This window comes from Typopeltis vanoorti, chromosome 20, assembly GCF_054136105.1.
Source record: "Typopeltis vanoorti isolate ZY-2024b chromosome 20, IOZ_Tvanoo_1.0, whole genome shotgun sequence".
Taxonomy (NCBI): Eukaryota; Metazoa; Arthropoda; class Arachnida; order Uropygi; family Thelyphonidae; genus Typopeltis; species Typopeltis vanoorti.
Genome location: NC_143568.1, coordinates 80,131,157 through 80,152,544, shown reverse-complemented (window position 1 = coordinate 80,152,544; position 21,388 = coordinate 80,131,157). Strand labels below are relative to the sequence as shown.

Below are 21,388 nucleotides of genomic sequence, written 5' to 3'. Positions count from 1 at the left end.
ATGTTCACAGGGCCGTGTACGTTTGCCTGCTGCCGGAAAAAAACCTACTTCCCGCGCCTAAGACCGGCTAACTTGGCTATGCCCGAGGAAGATCCTCAAGTTCCTCACGTCTTCGATGGGAATCGGACCTGGCACACTCCTTCCCCAGGTTGCGAAGCGCAAAGCCACTAGGCTAACCGCTTGGATCATTCTACTCTCTTTACTACATAATTCTTAATCTATACACAATGCGAACTGATTTAGTTGCATACAATTATGCTTTCTGTTTTGTCATCAGAGCTCAAGGGTACTGATTTAACATCCATTTAACTTTCTTTCTTTTTTTTTTTTTTTTTGTGTGATAAATTTAGGAAGTTTTGAAATTTAGGATAATAGAGGCCACTGCTGTCACTACTTCACTTGCATCTTGTACGCATTCTCAGTGCGGTTAGAATTTGATCCCTTTTCATCGCGATCTGCTTTCGACATCGTTTTTTTTTATTCCTCTCTATTGAAAGTCGTGATTTATTGGCAGCCTAATCTCTTCAGAAATAATACAAAATGGATCCCGAAGCATTCCTCGATCTTGCAAATCAAGTAACGAAGCTAAATATGTTTCCTTATTTCGAATTAGCACATTGTATTATAATGTGCATGTATGTCAAAGATGATCTTGCTGCCGGTGAGTATAACCCAGCCGTATCGGGCATTTTGCTAGTTTTGTGGAGAATAGTTTACTGTTCTTTGAATTGTGAACTATAATGTTATATTACGAAATCTTTTGTAATACATATTCGAAATGAATTCGTTCTTACTGCATTTTAAAGTTTTGCAATAATTCATACACTGTGGAAACAGTGAACTTGTTGGCCATTTTGAATGTCTAAAAAAAGCTACGTGACAGCCTGGAGTAAATAAATTTAGTGACGCTCTCCAAGGAAGAGTCATGTCACTAAATTTGGAATTTTTACATATTTGAAATTTCATATACGTTTCATTACATAAATTAGAATTATACATTAAACCGTTTTGCTGCATTCCAATATTAAGGAACCTATTTAATATCAACAGGCAGTTTTATTTGTTTTTTCCATTAGAATTGGTAGTTTTTATAAGTATTAAATGAAACATGTTAATATATGCAAACCATTGAAGAAAATTAGTTTGTTTTGTACATGGGAAAAATTAAAGTTTGAAGAAAGCAGCAAAAAAAAAAAGAGTTGAAAAGAGTACATAAATAGCAGAACAGACGTTTAACGAAGTAGTGGATTTAATTCTAAATCTCAATTTAACCATTCATAAGTGTTTGTAGAACATTTGTGTGTTCTCTTAAATTACTACTGAAACATTTTATTAAAACTCTTGCTTTTCTAACCCCCCCCCCCACCCGATTTTGTATCCAAAATGTATATCCAATGTCGTTCTCTCTTGTGAAAGACATCGAAAATACATTTAAAGTTGACATCTTATCATGCACTTCCGTTTCATGATGGAGCTTAAAAATTTCTGAAATCATAAGCCAGCAAAGGTTGGTTGATTGGTAGAGCCTCTGCTAATAATGGCTCACGCAAAAAGTTAAGCAAGTTTGAGCGCGGGTAGTAGTTGGAAGGGGTTCGATCAGTCGATGCTGATCGTACCCCTTCCATCATACACTCTCCCTCAATGAATCTTTGGACTTCCTGGAGGTGTCATATAATAATAATAAATTGGACCTTAGAATAGTAACTTGTTTATGTAGAATGCTAATGCCAAACTCCTCCTAATCAGCAGTTTAATGGGCCATTTAGATCTAATGTTGTTATTGCTAGGTTTCCCCATCTGTCAGTCATAGGCTGCATCTGGCTGTATTAAGTCCTTCATTACTGCATCAATCCATCATGCTTGGGTTTTACTGTCGACCTTTTCTTGTCAGCTTTATTTGTAAATACTAATTTAACTGGGCATGCACTCTCCAAATAACCAGAACACTCAGTTCTTTTACGTATTATAAATTCTAGAACTTTGGGTCTTTGCAAGTTTCACAGTTCCTCATTATGTGTTCATTCACACAGTCCTGTATTTTGACTGTAAAATAATCCAGTATTTTTTAATTATCTCCTGTGTTATTGACCATGTTTCACAACTGGGTTGCTATCATTAAATAGTGTTTTTCTTTGGATTTTCTTGATGATAATCTAGATTTTAGGAGTTTTAAGATTGCAAAATATCCACAATTTGGCTTTCTCAAATCTCTTGATGCATATCATTGTATCTGTTAATGTTGACTACTAGATGGTTGAAATTATCTACTTGCTCAAAGATATAATTATCGACATTGTATATGTCATTGTATATGAAGTTGATGGGTCCTTGAAATGCACATGTACAGTTGGGTCTCCATATTCACTAGATCTGTATTTGCAGATTCATGTTTTTGCATTGACTGTTGCTAAATCTCATGTCTTCAATTTTGCAGTGAATGTTAGGATACCTGTGCATAAAATATTACTGTGTTTATATGAATACCCATGAATTCTAAATAGAGTGCATCTATCTATGGACAAAACCCTAAAAAGACTAAGAAATTGAGGACTTTGAATGGGAAAGTTTGAATTCTACTAGATAAATATTGAAACAAGCTCACACAGCATAGGCCACAAGTTTGCTATCAGTGAAAGTACAATACCTAAGGAAATAAGGTGCTGAGATCATGCAAACTGGTGGAATTCTTACAGCTACTCCACTTATGATAAAAATGGAGAATTCACCGTTTATTTGGACTGAAGACCAACACAAGAAAAACTCGTCTCTGAACATTTGTATGATTTCCCTAAGTTGCTTGTTCTTTACAACAGATTTAGGCAGCAAACTCTCCTGTCCCAGCAGCACTGCAAAAACTACTTTCATTGTCAGCAAAGGCTGGTTCCAAAAATTCAAGAGACGTTATCTTCATAATGTAAAGATTAGAGGCTAGTCCTCTTCAGGTCATCATGACGCAGCTGAAACCTACCTTGCATAACTCAAGAAGCTCATCAAAGAGAAGGAATATTAACTGGAACAGGTTTTCTGTGCTGATGACACTGCATTATTCTGGGAAAATCTGACTCAGCTCAACTATATATAGCCATCTAACAGAAGGCCAAACCCTTTGATCAGCCAGCCTTTCTTCTTCTTCTTCTCTAACCTCTACCACTGAATCCTGTGGTGAATACCTTGTTCACGATATATTCTTAACTATGTAATAAAATTTTGATCCATTATTTTCGAAACATGGGGTCTGAAATGTTACTCATGATTGTAAAACCCAATTAAAACCTTCTAAACACATTTAAATATTTTTCTGTTAATTATAAATGGTTGTGTAAATGTTTAGGCATATGTTGAATTGAGTGAGAGCATGGATTTTTGCTGGAAGTAATCCCTGTGAATATGGAGACCGAACTGTATTTAATAAATAAGAAAAGGGTGATCATTATGGGTGATTTTAATTATGGCAATATAGACTGGAATGATGAGATAGCAACTGGAAGTAAAGAATATGAGTTTCTTGAGTTTTTGAGGGATAACTACCTCAGATGGTATGTAACAGAGGGCACAAGAGGATTAAGGGTCTTGGATTTGGTCATCTCATCAGAGGATGTAATTATAAATGAGGTGTCAAATCATCCACCAATTGGTGAGAGTGATCATGAGGTTACCTGGGTGGTTGCCAGCAATACGAGGACCTCTGTGAGAAAAGGGTATATGTGGAATTACAAGGGGGGGGTGATTATGAAGAGCTCAGGAGACAGCTTGCAAGTGTAGCATGGAATTAGGAGTTAGCTGGAAAAGAGATCAATGCAGCTTGGGGGATTTACAAAAACTGTTTAGTAGATGCAATGTCTAAACGTATTCCAAGGGTGAGAAGGTTAAATAAGGTGGGTGTGAGATGGATGAATAAGGAGATTAAGCATGCAATACAGAGAAAGAGGGCATTGTGGAGGCAGCATAAGAGAAGTGGAAATAACCAATTCCATGAGGTCTACAGAGACCAAGCAAGGAGGGTGACTTGGTTAGTGAGGGTAGCTAAAGAGAGGTATGAACAGCAGTTTGCTAATGAAGCCAAAAAGAATCCTAGGGAGTTCTTTCGATATGTAGCCAGCAAAAGAAAGAATAATTATGGAAGGATGACATTGATTGGAGAAAACAGTATAAAGACAGCTGATGCAGAATGTGTGGTGGTTGAGATACTAAATGAGCAGTTCATAAAAATCTTTCAATCTTGTGAGTGTGACTTCAAGGAGGGATTGAGAGCAGTTGATGATGGGGAGGAGAAACTGACTGTAGGTGAGCAAGAGGTGTATGGGAAGTTGAGTAAACTAGATGTTACTAAGGCTGTGGAACTTGATAATATATCACCACCTATTCTGAAAGAATGTGCCAGGGAGTTGACACCTGCCTTGACATATTTTTTTAATATGAGTCTTGCACTCGGTCAAGTTCCTAAGGAGTGGAAGGAGGGCAAGATTGTGCCACTTCATAAGGGAGGTTATCGAACTCAAGCATCAAACTATAGGCCTATCTGTGTGTCAGGTGTTCTGGTTAAGTTGTTGGAGAAGCTTGTGAGAACTAGGATCCAGAGTTGGGTTGATAACAATGGTATTATCTTTGATGAACAGCATGGATTTGCTAAAGGGACGTCATATTTTAGTAATCTACTTGCTTATTACAATAAGGTGACTGCTTCCTTGGACAGAGGAAAAGGATACACAGTAATATACTTGGATTTCGCAAAGGCTTTTGATAGAGTACCTCATGATAGGTTGACAGTCAAACTAGAGCAGATGGGGTTGGATATTAGATTGGTGCATTGGATTGGAGACTGGCTATCTGATAGGTATCAACAAGTTCTGTATGGGGAAGCGATATCCCCAGGAAAAGGAAAGTCACTAGTGGAGTGCCTCAGGGGTCTGTTTTAGGTCCATTGCTGTTTAACTTGTATATTAATGATATAGGTGAAGATTTGGATGGAGATATTCAGTTGTTTGCAGATGATGCAAAGTTGGGACGAACGATGAAGTGTAGTGAAGATGTTGTGGCCTTGCAAGAAGACTTGAATAGATTGAGTGATTGGGGATGCGAGTTCAATGTTGCAAAATGTAAGGTTTTAAAATTTGGAAAACAAAGATGGGATGCAGAATTTATGCTTGGTGAGAATATATTGTTGAAGGTAGAGGAAATAAGAGATCTGGGGGTGATAGTGGATAAGGATCTAAAATTTAGGTGACACATCACCAAAATTGTGAAGACAACACAAAGGCTTCTGGGAATGATGTGGAGGACCCTAATGTGTAGAAGTAGGGAGATTCTTGTTCTGTTATATAAGGCTTTGATTAGGCTACACATGGACTATTGTGCCCAGATTTGGTCACCAGGTTTTCAGAAGGATGAAGAGATGTTGGAAAGGGTTCAAAGGAGAGAGACTGACTAAGGTAGTTTCTGACCTCTGGAATGTCGAGTATGAGGAAAGATTGAGAAGATGTAATTTTCAGAGTCTGGTGGACATGAGGAAGAGGGGGAGATATGATAGAAACCTACAAGTTGGTAAGAGGTTGTTATAGGATCATGCTGGAGAAGTTTTACAGAGAATACTGCGAGATCAGGGGAGAACCAGAGGTCATCCCTGGAAACAGTATAAAGAGGGTGTGAGTAGGGGAGTGAGAGGCAGGTTTTTTTCGTGCAGAGTTGTGAATGATTGGAATGCCTTGCCTGAGAATGTGGTGTCTGCAAAGAGTTTAAATATGTTTAAAACACGGTATGATGAGCTGTGTGTGTGATAAAAGGACCTCCCAGATGAGTCTTTGACTCCATGAGGTCTTGGAGTGGTAATAATAATAATAATAATAATAATCTTTTCTGGTTTATGGCAAGATATATAGGCTTACTTGCCTTAATAAAATTAAATATATAATTTGTATAACATCCTGACGAGAATTTCCAAGGATAAATGAACTTTTTTATGCAATACTGGGCTGAAGAAGGTCGTAAGAGAGCATCTACTTAGCAAAGTCTGCTTTTTATTTCAAAATTTCCTGAATGTTCCTGTAGGAAATGATGTATCTTGCAAAGTGTGTGGCAGTTACATAGTTATATCAATTTATATATTTTTGTCATGTTCTAAAAATTCTCATTACATCAGTGCATTTTTATGGTCCACAGATAACTTGAAGAAGCCACACTAATAGTCTTCAATGATGTGTGAAGCATATATATTAATTCTTTTCCAGTTAAGTATACATAGTATTTTGTTGCACTAAGAGGGAACCTGCATAGTTACTGTTAATTATGGGATCTCCATTTCATTCATTCATTATGCCACAGAATGTGACAGCGGCAACTAGCATTGTTCCAGTGCTTAGAGATTAGTACATTTTTCATTTTCTGGTCACGTTGTTTATAATACCATCTGCTGTATGTAATTTTTTTTCTAATATTTTTATAAAAGTCTTGTATCCATGAAGATGTAAGTCAACAACTTACAAAACTTGTTGGGTTATATTGTTTATTTTAATAAACCTGTTTTATGTATTAGAAACATTTCTCAAATTTTTGGCTGTTTTTTCTGGAGATAATTTTATCCCCTTAATTAAATTAAGGGAAAAAAATCCCTTATTATTTTACAGCCAGTATGCGAAACTCTGAGATCGAAAACTACGATCTAAGAGTTTCATGCCGAAGAACTATCGGCAAATCCAAGCATAAGTGAACACCTGGTAGTACAGCACCATGGCAACTCGAAGCAAAGGTGGAGCAAGCTCCTTCACTATCCTTGATATTTTCTCATAATGTGAAACACAGCTCCTGGGAGATGTAATACTGCCTTACATTATGAGGAGAGGTCACTACCCAGACCGGTTTCAACCTTTTTTGAGGTCTCATCAGTGAGAAGGTAGACCTGGACGATATCAAAGTTTAAGTGAAAAGAACTTGCATACCTTCACTATACGAATGCCAGAAAGGTGTGCCCATATATTATAACTAAGATAAAAATCCAAATGGCTATTTTTTCTGGCGAACTTAATTAAATTAAGGGGATGAAAATCCCTTATTATTTTATAGCCAGTATGCAAAACTCTGAGATCGAAAACTACGATCTAAGAGTTTCATGCCGAAGAACTATCGGTGAATCCAAGCGTAAGTGAACATCTAGTAGTACAACACCAAGGCAACTTGAAGCAAAGGTGCAGCAAGCTCCCTCACTATCCTTGATATTTTCTCATAATGTAAAACACAGCTCCTAGGAGATGTAATACTGCCTTACATTATGAGGAGAGGTCACTACCCAGACCGGTTTCAACCCGTCTGGGTAGTGACTTGATAGTGGTGGAGCAAGTTCCCTCACTATCAAGGATAGTGAGGGAGCTTGCTCCACTTTTGCTTCGAGTTGCCTTGGTGTTGTACTACCAGGTGTTTACTTACGCTTGGATTCGTCAATAGTTCTTCGGCATGAAACTCTTAGATCTAGTTTTCGATCTCACAGTTTCGCATACTGGCTGTAAAATCATCCAGGTCTACCTATTCACTGGTGAGATCTCAAAAAAGGTTGAAACCGGTCTGGGTTTCAATGTGCCTTACATTATGAGGAGTGACCTCTCCTCATAATTTAAGGCAGTATTACATCTCCTTGGAGCTGTGTTTTACATTATGAGAAAATATCCAGGATAGTGAGGGAGCTTGCACCACCTTTGCTTTGAGTTGCCTTGGTGTTGTACTACCAGGTGTTCGCTTACGCTTGGATTCGCCGATAGTTCTTCAGCATGAAACTCTTAGATCATAGTTTTTGATCTCGGTGTTTCGCATACTGGCTGTAAAATAATAAGGGATTTTTATCTCCTTAATTTAATGGCAAGATGTTATCATGCAGCATAAATTTCACACCATTTTCATGTCTCAGTATATGTTCCATTGTAGAATGTTCTTTTATTGCATCAATAACACATTGAAGAGATTCAGATTTAAACAAAATTTTTAGATTCCATGTTCCTCGAAATCTGTTGGTTAGTTCCAGTTGGTTGTCATCATGAATAATCCAGTTTGAAAACCTAGTGCTTGGTTTGTAACTTGTGGGTTTTTTACATTCAGTGAGTGGTCAGCACATTGTAACAGCCCCCATCCCAGAGGACCAGTGTGTTAGTCTGGTCCAGCCCTTTGCCATACTTGGCATGGGAGGGCTACCAGGAATTACATTATCACTGCATAGCTTTGAATCATTGGGATGTGCAAACCATCTACCATAAGAGTATCTCATAATTTTGTTATGTATGTACCCATCTTCTTTCTTTCTTTCTTAATCCTCCTCTTTTACCTTCACAGTGTTGAGATTTGAAGTCTTAATCATCTTCAATTCGAACTTGCAGGTGATTGGCCTACAGAGTCCTCTGAGTAGTCTTGTCTGTAAATTGTGTTTGTTCTACTGGTCGGTTTGCCTGTTCTGAGGGATGGGGATGAAAAACCCAAGTTTCCAGGAGAAAAATCCCTCTACCTCCGTATGAGACCGGCTAAATCACTTTTAGTCGAAAGAGACCAGATAAAGGTTCCTTATGTCATGGATGGGAATCGAACTCGGGTCTTTCTGACTAAAGCGCTTTGTCTATACTGACTGAGCTACGGAGGCTCTGTTATGTATGTAGGGCTTGAAAAATGTGCCCATTTACTCTTTTGTGATGAGCGAGAATTTTTACTTGATGAGGAAGAAAAAAATCAGAAGTGCATCTTGTTTAAGCATCAGTTTTATTTACATAGTGCTGATTTTGTTTCATGTTTTATATTCTATTTGTATGTTTACCGTACTTCTACTGGGGAGTGCTATGGTCATTACTGATTTTGTCATTATGAAGAAATGACCAATGAGAGGGTAGGATAGGATAGGATATGAACTCGTGTTATCTTTACAGCAGTGTTTTATAAGTTGTGTTCTGCAGAACTCTAGGATTCTGCATAAACTCATAATATTTCCTAGAGCATATCCATTTCTAACTTGTATTAGATATAGTTTCTGAAGAAAAACAGTTTAGTGAATAGGGAAAATGCTAATTTTTATTAAATCAACTTATTTCTAGTATAGTTATGTTACTTTATTATTTGTAATATTATGTGTCATGTTTTCTTCATGAAAATATGTTGTAGTTAATGGTTATTGGAAATGTGTGAGAAGAAAGGAATGAGTTTGAAGGACGAAGTGAACTGTATTGGGGCGATAGACTGCATTTGAGTGGTTTTGGTGTGAGGCACTTGGAGAGACTGCTGCTGGAAGGTAGAGGAGTGAGTGCAGAGAATGAATCTGATTGAGTGGTTGGCGATGTGGAAGAATGGGAAGAGTAAGACAGGAAAGAGAGATTAAAGAGGTGGTTGTGAATGAAGAAGTGAGTAGCATGAGTTTAGAGAATGATAGAACAGGTGTGCAAGACAGACAGGGAAACAGGGAGGCTCAGGGTAGACAGAGGAACACAGTGTGAGAAAGGTAGCTACTCCAAGAGGATGTGAATGCATGTGTAGACAAAAAGGGAAGAGGATGACCTGGGATCAAAGGAAAACAGTTGTGTGGCTCGAGTTAAGCATGGAGAAGACACGTCAAATAAGTGGTGTCAGTGAAACTAGCTATAGATCCAGGAATAAGCTGCTGTGTTTGTATACAAATGCTAGGAGTGTGAGAAACAAGGCAAATGAAATGGTTGCATTAGTTGGACAACAACTAATGCAACTAATTAGTTGCATTAGTTGTCGTCCTCATCCAACAATTTTTGGGTCCTCACCCAAAAATTGTTGGATGAGGACGACATCCTGACAGGAATAGAGATGGAAGGGTATGATGTGTTTCATGAGGATAGAAAGGGTAAAAAGCAGTGGCAGCCCGTGAAGTTTTAAGTGGGGGTGCTGCCTATACAAAAGAATTTTTTTAAATATTATTTTGTATAGGCAGCACCCCCACTTAAAACTTCACGGGCCGCCACTGGGGGAGTACTATTGGATATTCATATCCAATAGCACTCCCCCAATAGGAGATAGAGAAAGAATTAAGTCCATACAAAGTAGAGATGCAAGAGGGAAATAGTGCCAGTGGTTTAGAGGCAGTATGGTCTGAGATAGAGGTGGATAGAATGAAATACTTAGTTGAATGTTGTTATAGGTCTGGTAATGTATAGTAGTGACTATGAAATGTATAATCAAATTAGCCAAGCAAATAAGAAAAGAGTGATTACTATGGTAGATTTTGACTATGGAAATATAGACTGGGATGATGAGATAGCAACTGGAAGTAAAGAAAATGAGTTTCTTGAGTTTTTGAGGGACAACTACCTCAGACACCATGTAACAGAGGGCACACTAGGATTGAGGGCCTTGGATTTGATCATCTCATCACAAGATGTAATTATAAATGAGATGTCAAATCATCCTCCAGTTGGTGAGAGTGACCATGAAGTGAATACCTGGGTGGTTGCCAGCAGTGTGAGGATCTCTGTGAGAAAAGGGTATATGTGGAACTACAAGACTGGTGATTATGAAGAACTCGGGAGACAGCTTGCAGGTGTAGCATGGAATGAGGAGTTAGCTGGAAAAGAGATCAGTGCAGCTTGGGGGATTTTCAAGAACTATCTAGTAGAAGCAATGTCTAAATGTATACCAAGGATCAGAAGGTTAAATAAGATAGGTGTGAAATGGATGAATAGAGAGATTAAGCATGCGATACAGAGAAAAAGGGCATTATGGAGGCAGCATAAGAGAAGTGGTGATAACCCATTCCATGAGGATTACAAAGACCAGGCAAGAAGAGTGACTTGGGTTGGTAAGGGTTACAAAAATAAAGTATGAGCAGCAGTTAGCTAATGAAGCCAAAAGAATCTTAGGGAGGTCTTTCGATATGTAATCAAAAAAAAAAAAGAGAGAATAATTATGGAAAGATGACAGCATGGCCCCCACATCCTGAAGCAGACCCCTACCTGTTGCTCAGGTTAGGGACAATGCATTGCTATACAGTTTATGGTGTTTAGGATCAGTTAGTTTAAATGATAACAAAAAGTAATATTTATTTAAAAAACTACCAACATCTACATAATACAATCTAATAATAATATTCAAAATTACTTCAAAGTATATTTTCTAACTTTTGTCGAACCAAATTTATCAATGATGTCAGTAAAATCAACTCGCTTAGCCAAATCATTTTCAATGCACAAAATTGTAGGTAATTAAGTCCTTCTTGGCTATTTGTGCTTCTTTACCATGTTTTCAATGAATTGGCCAGTCTGCTGAATGATCTCTCAGCTGAAGAAACAGTAACCGGAATTCTGCAAAATAATTTAATGGCGAGGTAGATATTGACAAATATACCTTGCAGAAGTCTCACCGGACTTGTTTCTGTGCCAAAAACTATCTTATAAATACTTTTAAGGTGAAGAATTTCATTCACTAACTCTTCTGACCAGAGCTGGCACTAGGGTCTTTGGCACCCGCATGCAATTTCTATCTAAGCGCCCCTGTAATGATCTGGGAGTGTGGTTCTTTTATGATAATAAAAATTTTAATTATTTGAAATTTCTTAAATAAATTTTGACAGAACAGTCACACGTTGGTTCGCTAAATGTAACGAACCGGGGGTATTGGCTAGGCAGGATAATCGTTAAAAACCAGAATATTCAAAAAATTCTCAAAAGTTAAAGCAAATTTTGATAAAGCCACTTCATTTTAATCGTTGAATATAATGATACAGGTATTATAGCCTTCTCACCAACCCGAATCGCTAACAAAATTAAAATGAATTTTAATTAAAGTTAAAATTTATTTGAACTAAAGTTTAAAAAATTCTTGCATTTTACAAGTTACTAAATTCTTAGTAACTTGTAAAAAAATTTTAATAATTTTTATAAGTGGAACTATCTTTTAGAAAAATAAAAGAAACTCAAGATAGATGAGAAAATAAGAAAAGAATTCAGAAATAATTAGAACATTTAATATAAGTATTCAAAAAATGACATCTTTACAGAATAACAGAAAATAAATTAAATTACATAAATATACTTGAAATTTTTTTTTATTAAAATTTCAAGGTTTTTGATTTCATATTCGCAAAATTAGAAATAATGGTCTTAACGTTTAATTCCACACATATATCATTTTCGATAGCTGTTAACGCCAAACTAACAAGCCTCTTTTGACATACATGTTCTTAAGTAGGTTTTAATCAATTTCAACTTGGAAAAGGAACGTTCACTGCTCGCTACACTAACAGGTAAGGTAAATAGTATTCTTAAAGCAATTGAAAAGTTAGGGAAAGGTAAATTATTGGACACAATAAAATTAAGAATATCGAAAGGTCTTTTGAATATTTAAATTATCCTTCCGAAAAATATCCCGGAAAACACATAACTTGTCATATAATTCTATTTCATTTACGTCTTTATTATCGCAGTCCTTCAAGAGAATCTCTAAATCATCACAATTTTTTCGTAAATCTTCGTTCTTAATTTGTAGTAATCTATACAAGAAATTGAAATTATCATAATGTGTTTTTAGTTGTTCAAAACGTTCTATTAACGAACACATTGCAACGTCTAGAAGTGTATAAAACACATTCACTCTAAATTTATCTTCTGGCGATTGTGGTATTTCGTCATGATGCTCGTAGTCAAATTGTCGTGTCCTCTTTCGTCGTCGAACTTCCGTACCAGTTTTAAATTCTTGTACTCCATCTACCTCTTCACTCAGTTATTTTGCCGTTTTTAGAACTTTTTTAAAATTTGTATCTGATCGATACTCTTGTAAGAATATTTTTAAGTTTTCGATAGATTCTAAAGCAAGTGTAATGTTCATATTTTTCTCTTGAAGCATTTTACTCACAGGGTTTGTTCTGTTAAGTAAATCATGCCAAGTTATAAGAGAGCAAATAAATTTGTAGTCCTTTATTTTAGCACATAATGTTTGTACATCATGCTGAGTTTCTTTATTAAAATTTTCATTATTTAAAATTTCATAAAGTGCATCATAAATTTCTCCTAACTGATATCGTAGAGGGCGGATTGCATTAATTTTACTTTCCCATAGCTGTTTCAATGTTAATTTTTTTACGAACTTTAAAAGGATTGCCCAATGTTTGTAAGAGAATGAAAAGAAATTTTATATTTTTTGAATAATTGCAAAGAAACTAATTGTATCTGCATTCACTTTGGCTGCATCATTAACGATTAAATTTAAAGTATGAGCAGCACATGGCACGTAAAATGCTCGAGGATTTTTGTTCAAAAGCAAATTTTGGAGCCCATATTTTTTCCCTTTCATATTTGCCCCATTTTCATACCCTTGACCTCACATGTCTTCAATGGGAATGTTCCATTTTTCCAGTTGTTCCATTATTGTTGCACATAAACCATGTCCGTTCGAATCTGATATATCTGCAAAACCTAAAACGTTTTCCCTGATCTTGACAATTCCATTGTCACAGGAAACAAAGCGAATAATAATGGTCATTTGTTCTGTTTTACCTGCATCAGGTGTGCAGTCAAAAATTATGGAATAATATTTAGATTTTCGAATTTATAATAAAATTGTATCCCTGATTGCGTTACTTAAAGTTTCCAATATTTCATTTTGACTGTATTTACTCAAATAGTGTATCCTATTGTATTCGTTGTAGGGCCCTTTCAACATGATTTTCCATAACGGGATCAAACATAGCAAACAGTTTGACTAATTTTAACAAATTGCCGTTACTGCTTTCATATAATTTATCAGATGATCTGCGAAAAGCTAAATTTTGACTACCAAGGAATTTTATAATTTCAATTAAGCGTTCTAAAACACTCATCCAGTGTTTTTTTTTCATTTCATACATGCTTTGAGTCTGGAAATTAATAGTAGTTTTGTTTTTTAAATTTTTATCAAGTTCTTTCCATTTAAAGAAATTTTTCATGTGAATTAAACTAGTCTCATGTCTATGTAAAGTTGTACTTACATTTCTACAATCGTTATAACCTTCTACAAGACTCAGTAGGTGATTCAGTTGATTTAGTAGGTGCAACAAGTTTGCAACAAAAGCAAAAAACAGAATTTAAAGTTTTGGAATAAATGAGCCATGTTCATGGCATGAGCTCCTGTTTTCCATTTTTCTATTATAATACGTGTCGCCAAATTTACGACCGTATGTACCTCTGGGATATATTATATTTTTCTTTTGAACAGGCCCCATTTCAATTAAAACAACTCGTAATTTTTCATCAATATTTCCCCATTCACCTGGATCTTCTAAATTTACAGAGACTAACAAGGTGTTAGTTTCGTGGTCAACTACAACTAAATCTTCTCCTAACTATTTTTCACTTAAATCATGCATCTTGTTATCTTGTTCAATAGTTGCAATAGTACTTTCATGAAAACTGGATGATGTGCACAGTTCTTCAACTCTGATTTCTGATGTATCGAGTTGGTTACAATCTGCATCAGAATATTTTAATATTTTAACAAATTTATTATGAGCCCCAGTTTGTTTCTTAAGATCTGCTTCTTTTGCAGCATGACGCTTACGATTTTGTGCACCGAATAACTTTTTTTTTTAATTTTTGATTCCATTTCTATTTTATACCCACAAGAAATTATTACAAAACATGACACAGAGACGAAATAATAGTCGGCACTGCGCTACTGTCAGTAGCCTACTGAGATGCATACCATATGACTGGTTAACTAGCAACAAATGTTTTGTACGAAAATTTGTTTCTGCGCATAAAAACCGTTCATCGTTTCACTTTAGATAGATTGCAGCAGACACAACATTCTGCAGGCAAGCATTTAGCCTGCTCTAGCTGCAAATTGTAAACTGCCGGCTGATCAGAGACGGCAATATATATTTTTTTAAAATTTTTATTCAGTGTATCCGGCCTTATTTATTTTAATATTGATCATTCTAAGAGTTTTTTGTTTTTATGATAAAAACTTAAAAATTAACTTATGAACTGTTCCCTGGCGGTGGCACCCCCATCGTAGCGGCACCCGCATGCTCTGCATGCCCGCTTCCGCTGGCCCTGCTTCTGACAGATTTTTTCATACATAGTCACAAGTTTTGCTGTTTTTGCGATAAGTTGACCATCGTCCAAGTTGTGGAAATTTAAAATAGGTGAGTAATTCACATATATATTATCTGCTGCTTCAAACTTTGTTTTTAAATCATTCGAAATCCAATACTAGATAAATTACGAAGATTTTTGAAATCTTGTTCAGGTTCTACAGTAGTTTCTCGATTTTCGCAAAATTGAAGTTCCACACTGATTGCTTCAGCAAGTACTTTTGCTTCTTGGACAACGCTTTCCCATGAGTCACATAAGTATTGTATCTCTTGCACTAATTCTCTTATAAGTGTGGACTTGACCTCAAGAGATATTCCTTTACTTTGTATAATAATGTTCTTTTTGTCAATATTTGCTGATATTTTGCAGCAAAACATTGTCATTAGCATACCTTTATTATTATTATTATTCAGGCCTCCATGGAGTCAAAAGACTCATTATGGGAGGTCCTTTCTAAGAAACACAAGTCTATCAAGACGCCTAGGAAACACAAAGTCTATCATACTACTCCTTAAATGCATTGACCGTTCTCGCTCTCACCACTCCAGCAGGCAATGCATTCCATGGTTCAACCACCCTCCATGCGAAGAAACCACTCCTCACCGACTTGCTCACAGTTTCCTTTTGTAACTTCCAGGGATGGCTTTATTATTATTATTATTCAGGCCTCCATGGAGTCAAAAGACTCATCATGGGAGGTCCTTTCTAAGAAACACAAGTCTATCAAGACGCCTAGGAAACACAAAGTCTATCATACTACTCCTTAAATGCATTGACCGTTCTCGCTCTCACCACTCCAGCAGGCAATGCATTCCATGGTTCAACCACCCTCCATGCAAAGAAACCACTCCTCACCCTCTTGCTCACAGTTTCCTTTTGTAACTTCCAGGGATGGCCCCTCGTCATGACTCCTTCCCGCTGTTCAACCAAGTGAAAGAACTCCCCAGTGTCAATCCTGTAACCACCTCTCAACAGTTTAAAAGTCTCAATCATATCACCCCTCTTTTTTCAAGCCTTTAATTGTGTTCAGTGTTGAAGGAGTTAATTCTGTGTCCATCTCTCCAAGAATGACATCTAACACAGCAAGTACACCGGGATAATGTTTAATAACTGGGTGCATAGTTTGAATTCTTTCACTCCACCTTGCTTCTGAAAGACTTTGAAGAGATAGTGGCATGTGTTTTTTCAGTACTTCCCAGCGTGAAGGACTGTGAGCAAAGAAAGAGCAGAAGCTCTCTATATTCCCAAAAAACGTTATATAACATCTGGATTGATTTTGGCAGCATTGACTCCTTTTAATAATTGGGTGCATAACTTGAATTCTTTCACTCCACCTTGCTTCTGAAAGACTGAAGAGATAGTGGTATGTGTTTTTTCAGTACTTCCCAATGTGAAGGACTGTGAGCAAAGAACGAGCAGAAGCTCTCTATATTCCCAAAAAACGTTATAACATCTGGATTGATTTTGGCAGCATTGACTCCTACACGATTTAGTGAATGTATCCGCAGGGAGAGAATAAGGCACATTTGTTCTTTTGTAAAATGAGTGTTTTTACTCAGTTTACAAAAGAACAAATGTGCCTTATTTTCTCCATGGAGTGATTATTTGCGCTGTTTTTTTCCAGAGTTGCAAGTATTTCTTCAGTTATTTTATCTCTAGTTTTTCCAGTCAAGTTCATGAATTCAACGAAATGTTCATTGATTTCGCTTGAGTCTTGCTTTTGCATCTGAGAATTAGGATTTTGTTCATTGCGGGAGATATCTGATGCTGTGTCTACTATTATTCTATAGAAAATTGCATCTCTTCTTTGTTCTAGAATAGTTTGGAGAACTTTGCCCGTGCAAAGGTGCAAAACTCATTTTGCACCTTTGTCGAGATGTTGTTGTCACTTCATCATACTTTCCAATTAATTCTAATATACCTATTGTTAAACTCTGAATGAAAAGAAAAGTCAAAACCTTTACCTTCATTCAGATTTAACACGATTTATCAATTCCAGAGCCAGTATCAGTATATCAAGAGAAAAATAATCAATTGTAAATTATCAGTTCCATTAATATTTAAGAACGTTTTATCTAATGCATCATATTGAAATTAAATAAGTGTTCTGTAAAATTTAAACTATGTGTAATCTATGTAAGTGCTATTACACTGTTGAAGGCAAAAGGCAATCTGATTATACAGCAATGAGCAATGGCCTGAAGTCATACACGTGCACCAAATAGAACGCCCACACGGATGACCTCCGAATAGAACGCTAGGGGGTGAGATTGGCACTAGGTGTTCACAGGAGTGACACGCCGGGAGAAATCAGGATGACATAGGCAAGAAACATAGGGCGCACGTTTTAAAAGACGCTGCGGCGCCAGCTCGTGGCTTTTTTCTCGTTCCCTGTACTGGAGTCATCAGCAGAGAAGTCCATCGTGAGGTCATCGTGGCTAGCGGCAGTGTCCGTGGGCAGTTCTGGGCTATGGAATGACCTGACATGGTAGAGTTCCAGATCATGCCGAAGATCGTAGACCCATGCCCAGCCGATTGATGAGCGAGCGGGGAGCCAGAATTGTTTCCCCCATCAGCGATGTGTCATGTCCGAATCCAATTGATGTGTAGAAAAGCCGAGGTAAATTCTAACAGTGAGATTGTTTAAGAATTACGAGACTGTGTTTGGTTCCATGAATAAATATTCATCAAGTACATTTTAGGATGGTGCAGTATAAATATAAATTTTCTCTAAAATCAAGAAAGAACCAGTACCTGAAACGAAACAAAGGAATTGGCGCCAATTAACGACATTTCCTTTGTCTTCATAGCTCACGTGCACATCTTGTATAATTGCTTATCGGCCTAGATTGAAAGTTAAGACTTGATTCACTGATAGTTTGAGAAATTACTAATAAGTGGAAGTCAGAAAAGAAGATAATTATATATGTATAAATACAAGTATTAAAAGTAATTAAGAGTGAGTAAAATAATATTAGAATCATAAGAACAAGATATAACAGAGCCACGACAACAGAACAAAACACATGACATAAGCACAGGATATAACACTATGAAATTCCCATTATGAACATCTCCAATCTTCGTGTTCTCTCCTTGAAATGCTAAACCTCTGGATGATAAAAATAACGTTACATCTACAATCCGTTACAGAAGTGCTCTGCACTTATTTATTTCATATTGAATTTGTAGTTGTAAGTCTTTATCGATTCCATGTCCTTTCAAAGACTGCAAAAGGGATTTCCAAGCCAGATATTGTTCTCTGTGTTCAATACTATTTTCGTGAAGAGGCAACATATCATACAACTTTTTCCAAGGCGAAAATCCTTCTTGGGCTAAACTGCTTAAGTTTCTGTTATTAGAGTCGCAAAAAATACGACATGGTAGACAATAAAGAGTTTCTTTTGATACACCCCATGTTAACCATTCTCTTGGAAAATGTTCTTTCATCATTCGTTTTCGTATAGAGCAAAGAATCTTGAAATTTCCAACTATTAAGATCTCTTGGCAATTCCTTATAAATCTTTTGGAATTCTTGAAAGCTGATAGTTCATACAATCTCTTGCTGCATGTTGTTTGAGATTACTCTGATCCAAGTACTAGGGTCATCATATTTTATATCAGTTTTCAACAGGGCCTGCAACTAAAGCATCAACTGTATCACTCCTTCTGCAAGTTTTTCACTTGCATCCTTTTCTTCAGTTGCAAGAGGTTCACATGTAACAGTCGCTCATGAGTTTCGATTTGACATTGATATTCTGTTTGGATTTCATTGTCACAAACATTATCGCTTCCTTCACTATGATCAGTACTGGGAAACTATGTCCTTTTCATTTTCAGATTTGAAAAATTTGTTTGTGATTTGATGACCTCACGATGCTTCGATTTTCTCTCGGATTTAAGTTTCATCTTCTGAACTCCAGACTTATTTTTGTACTTTGAATCTGATATTGGGATTTTAATTATTTTAACTAGAACGTCTTTGCTTGCTTGGGATTTATTTATTTAAATATTTTTAATATCTCAAATTTGTATGATCTGAAAATAAATAATAATTAAGTTTATTTCATACAAAAAAATCATAACTAAAACAGCTTTATATTTTCTTTTACTTACTAACTAGCAAAAGTTTAATTCAAATAATTTTGTAGAAAATGTTTAGTTTCTTGAGATCAACTTTAACCAAATAAAACTATCAAACAAAGCTTTCTCTTTTACGAATAAAATAAAATTCTCTCAGCATACGCACTGTAGGCACCGGTAGGGTAGTGTGCCGGTAAAGTCGGCACGGCGTAGGCATTGAAACGACGCCGTACACAGAAAACGAGACAGGCAAACGAAAACCAAAAACTAAAGTAAATCCTTTTGAATGGGAAGTTTAGAAGAGTAACCATGAGTCTGAAAAGATGGATAATGGGTTGGAAACGATTGCAAAAGCTAGTAGTCCCTCTCAGTACATATTCATTCATATTTTAAAGTTTCTTTTTGTCTTTAGTTAGTCTCACTTAACTGGCTAACCCGACAAGACGGGCCCCCAGGCTAGAGCCCTGTCAGCCCCCATCCTTGCAGGGGCCATGGCTGATAGTGATTGGACAAAATGGTATAAGGACAACTACTGCACAAAGATATAGTGGAGATACTTAATGAGTAGTTCATAGAAGTCTTTCATTCTTGTGAATGTGACATCATGGAGAAATTGCGATGATGATGATGATGGGGAGGAGAGATACTGACTGTAAGTGAGCAAGAGGTGTATGGGGAATTGAGCAAACTTGATATTAATAAGGCTGTCAGACTTGATGATATATAACACCACATATTCTGAAGGAACGTGCCAGGGAATTGACATTTGCCTTAACATTTTTTAATATGAGTCTTATGCTGGTTGAGTTCCAAAGGAGTGGAAGGAGGGCAAGATTGTGCCACTTCATGTTGATAGAACACAGGCATCAAATTATAGGCCTATCTGTGTGTCAAGTGTTGTGGTTAAGTTGTTGGAGAAGCTAGTGAGAACTAGGATCCAGAATTGGGTTGACAACAATGGTATTATATTTGGTTGACAGCATGGATTTACTAAAGGGAGGTCATGTTTTAGTAATCTGGTTACTTATTACAATAAGATGATGGCTTCCTTGAACAAAGGAGAGGGATACACAATAGTCAAACTAGAACGGATGAAGTTGGATATCAGATTAGTGCATTGGATCGGAGACTGGCTATCTGATAGGTATCAGCAAGTTGTGTATGGAGGAGCAATATCCAGGAAGAGGAAAGTCACGAATGGTGTGTCTCAGGGGTCTGTTTTAGGGTAATTGCTGTTTAACTTGTATGATAATGATATTGGTGAAGATTTGGATGGGGATATTCAGTTGTTTACAGATTATGCAAAGTTGGGACAAATTATGAAAAGTAAAGAAGACTTGAATAAATTGAGTGAATGGGCACGGAAATGGAGATGGCAATTTATTGTTGCAATATTTAAGATTTTAAAATTTGGAAAACAAAGATGGGATGTAGAATTTATGCTTGGTAAGGTTATATTGTTGGAGGTGGAGGAAATAAGGGATCTTGGGGTGATAGTGGATAAGGATCTGAAATTTAGGGGACACGTTTCCAAAATTGTGAGGACAATACAAAGAATTCTTTGAATGATGTGGAGGACCCTGACTTGTAGAAGTAAGGAAATTCTTATTCCATTGTATAAGGCTTTGATTAGACCACACATAGACTACTGTGAAAAATTTGGTCTCCTGGTTTTCAAAACGACGAAGAGATGTTGGAAAGGGTGCAGAGGCAACTGACTAAGGTAGTTTCTGATCTCTGGAATGTCGAATATGAGGAAAGGTTGAGAAGATTCAATATACAGAGTCTAGTAGATAGGAGGAAGAGAGGTGATATGATAGAGACCTACAGGTTAGTAATGGGTTGTTATAGGATCATTGTTGGAGAGGTTTTACAGAAAACCACGAGAGATCAGAGATCCTCCTTATATAGCTTCCAGAGATCCCTGGAAGCTGTATAGGAAGGTGTGAGCAGGGAAGTGAGAAGCAGATTTTTTGCATGCAGAGTTGTGAAATATTGGAATGCCTTGCCTGAGAGTGTGGTGTCTGCAGAGAATTTGGGTGTGTTTAAAGTGCAGTACGATGAACTGTATGTATGACAAAGGGACTTCTTAGATCAGCGCTTCCCAAACTGTGGGCCGTAAGTTTTGTTGAGGGAGGGGGCATGAAATAATGTAAACAAATTTAAAATGTTTTAAGACTAAGTAGATTTTTTTTAATCTTAAAAGAAACATATTTAATTTTTATTATTTATTTTTTTGTTCTTTTTTATATTTT

At 36.6% G+C, this 21,388-nt stretch overlaps 1 protein-coding gene across 1 annotated transcript in view; it reads left to right on the top strand.

Annotated features, from left to right (window-relative positions):
- The first annotated feature begins 419 nt into the window (after positions 1-419).
- The window catches only part of LOC150095593 (trimeric intracellular cation channel type 1B.1), a 155,446-nt gene continuing 134,477 nt past the window's right edge, over positions 420-21,388 (top strand). Inside the window, exon 1 of the mRNA XM_090409760.1 lies at positions 420-661. Within this exon, the coding sequence (XP_090265886.1) occupies positions 541-661 (121 nt within the window). The 5' untranslated portion in view covers positions 420-540. The remainder of the gene's footprint in view (positions 662-21,388) is intronic.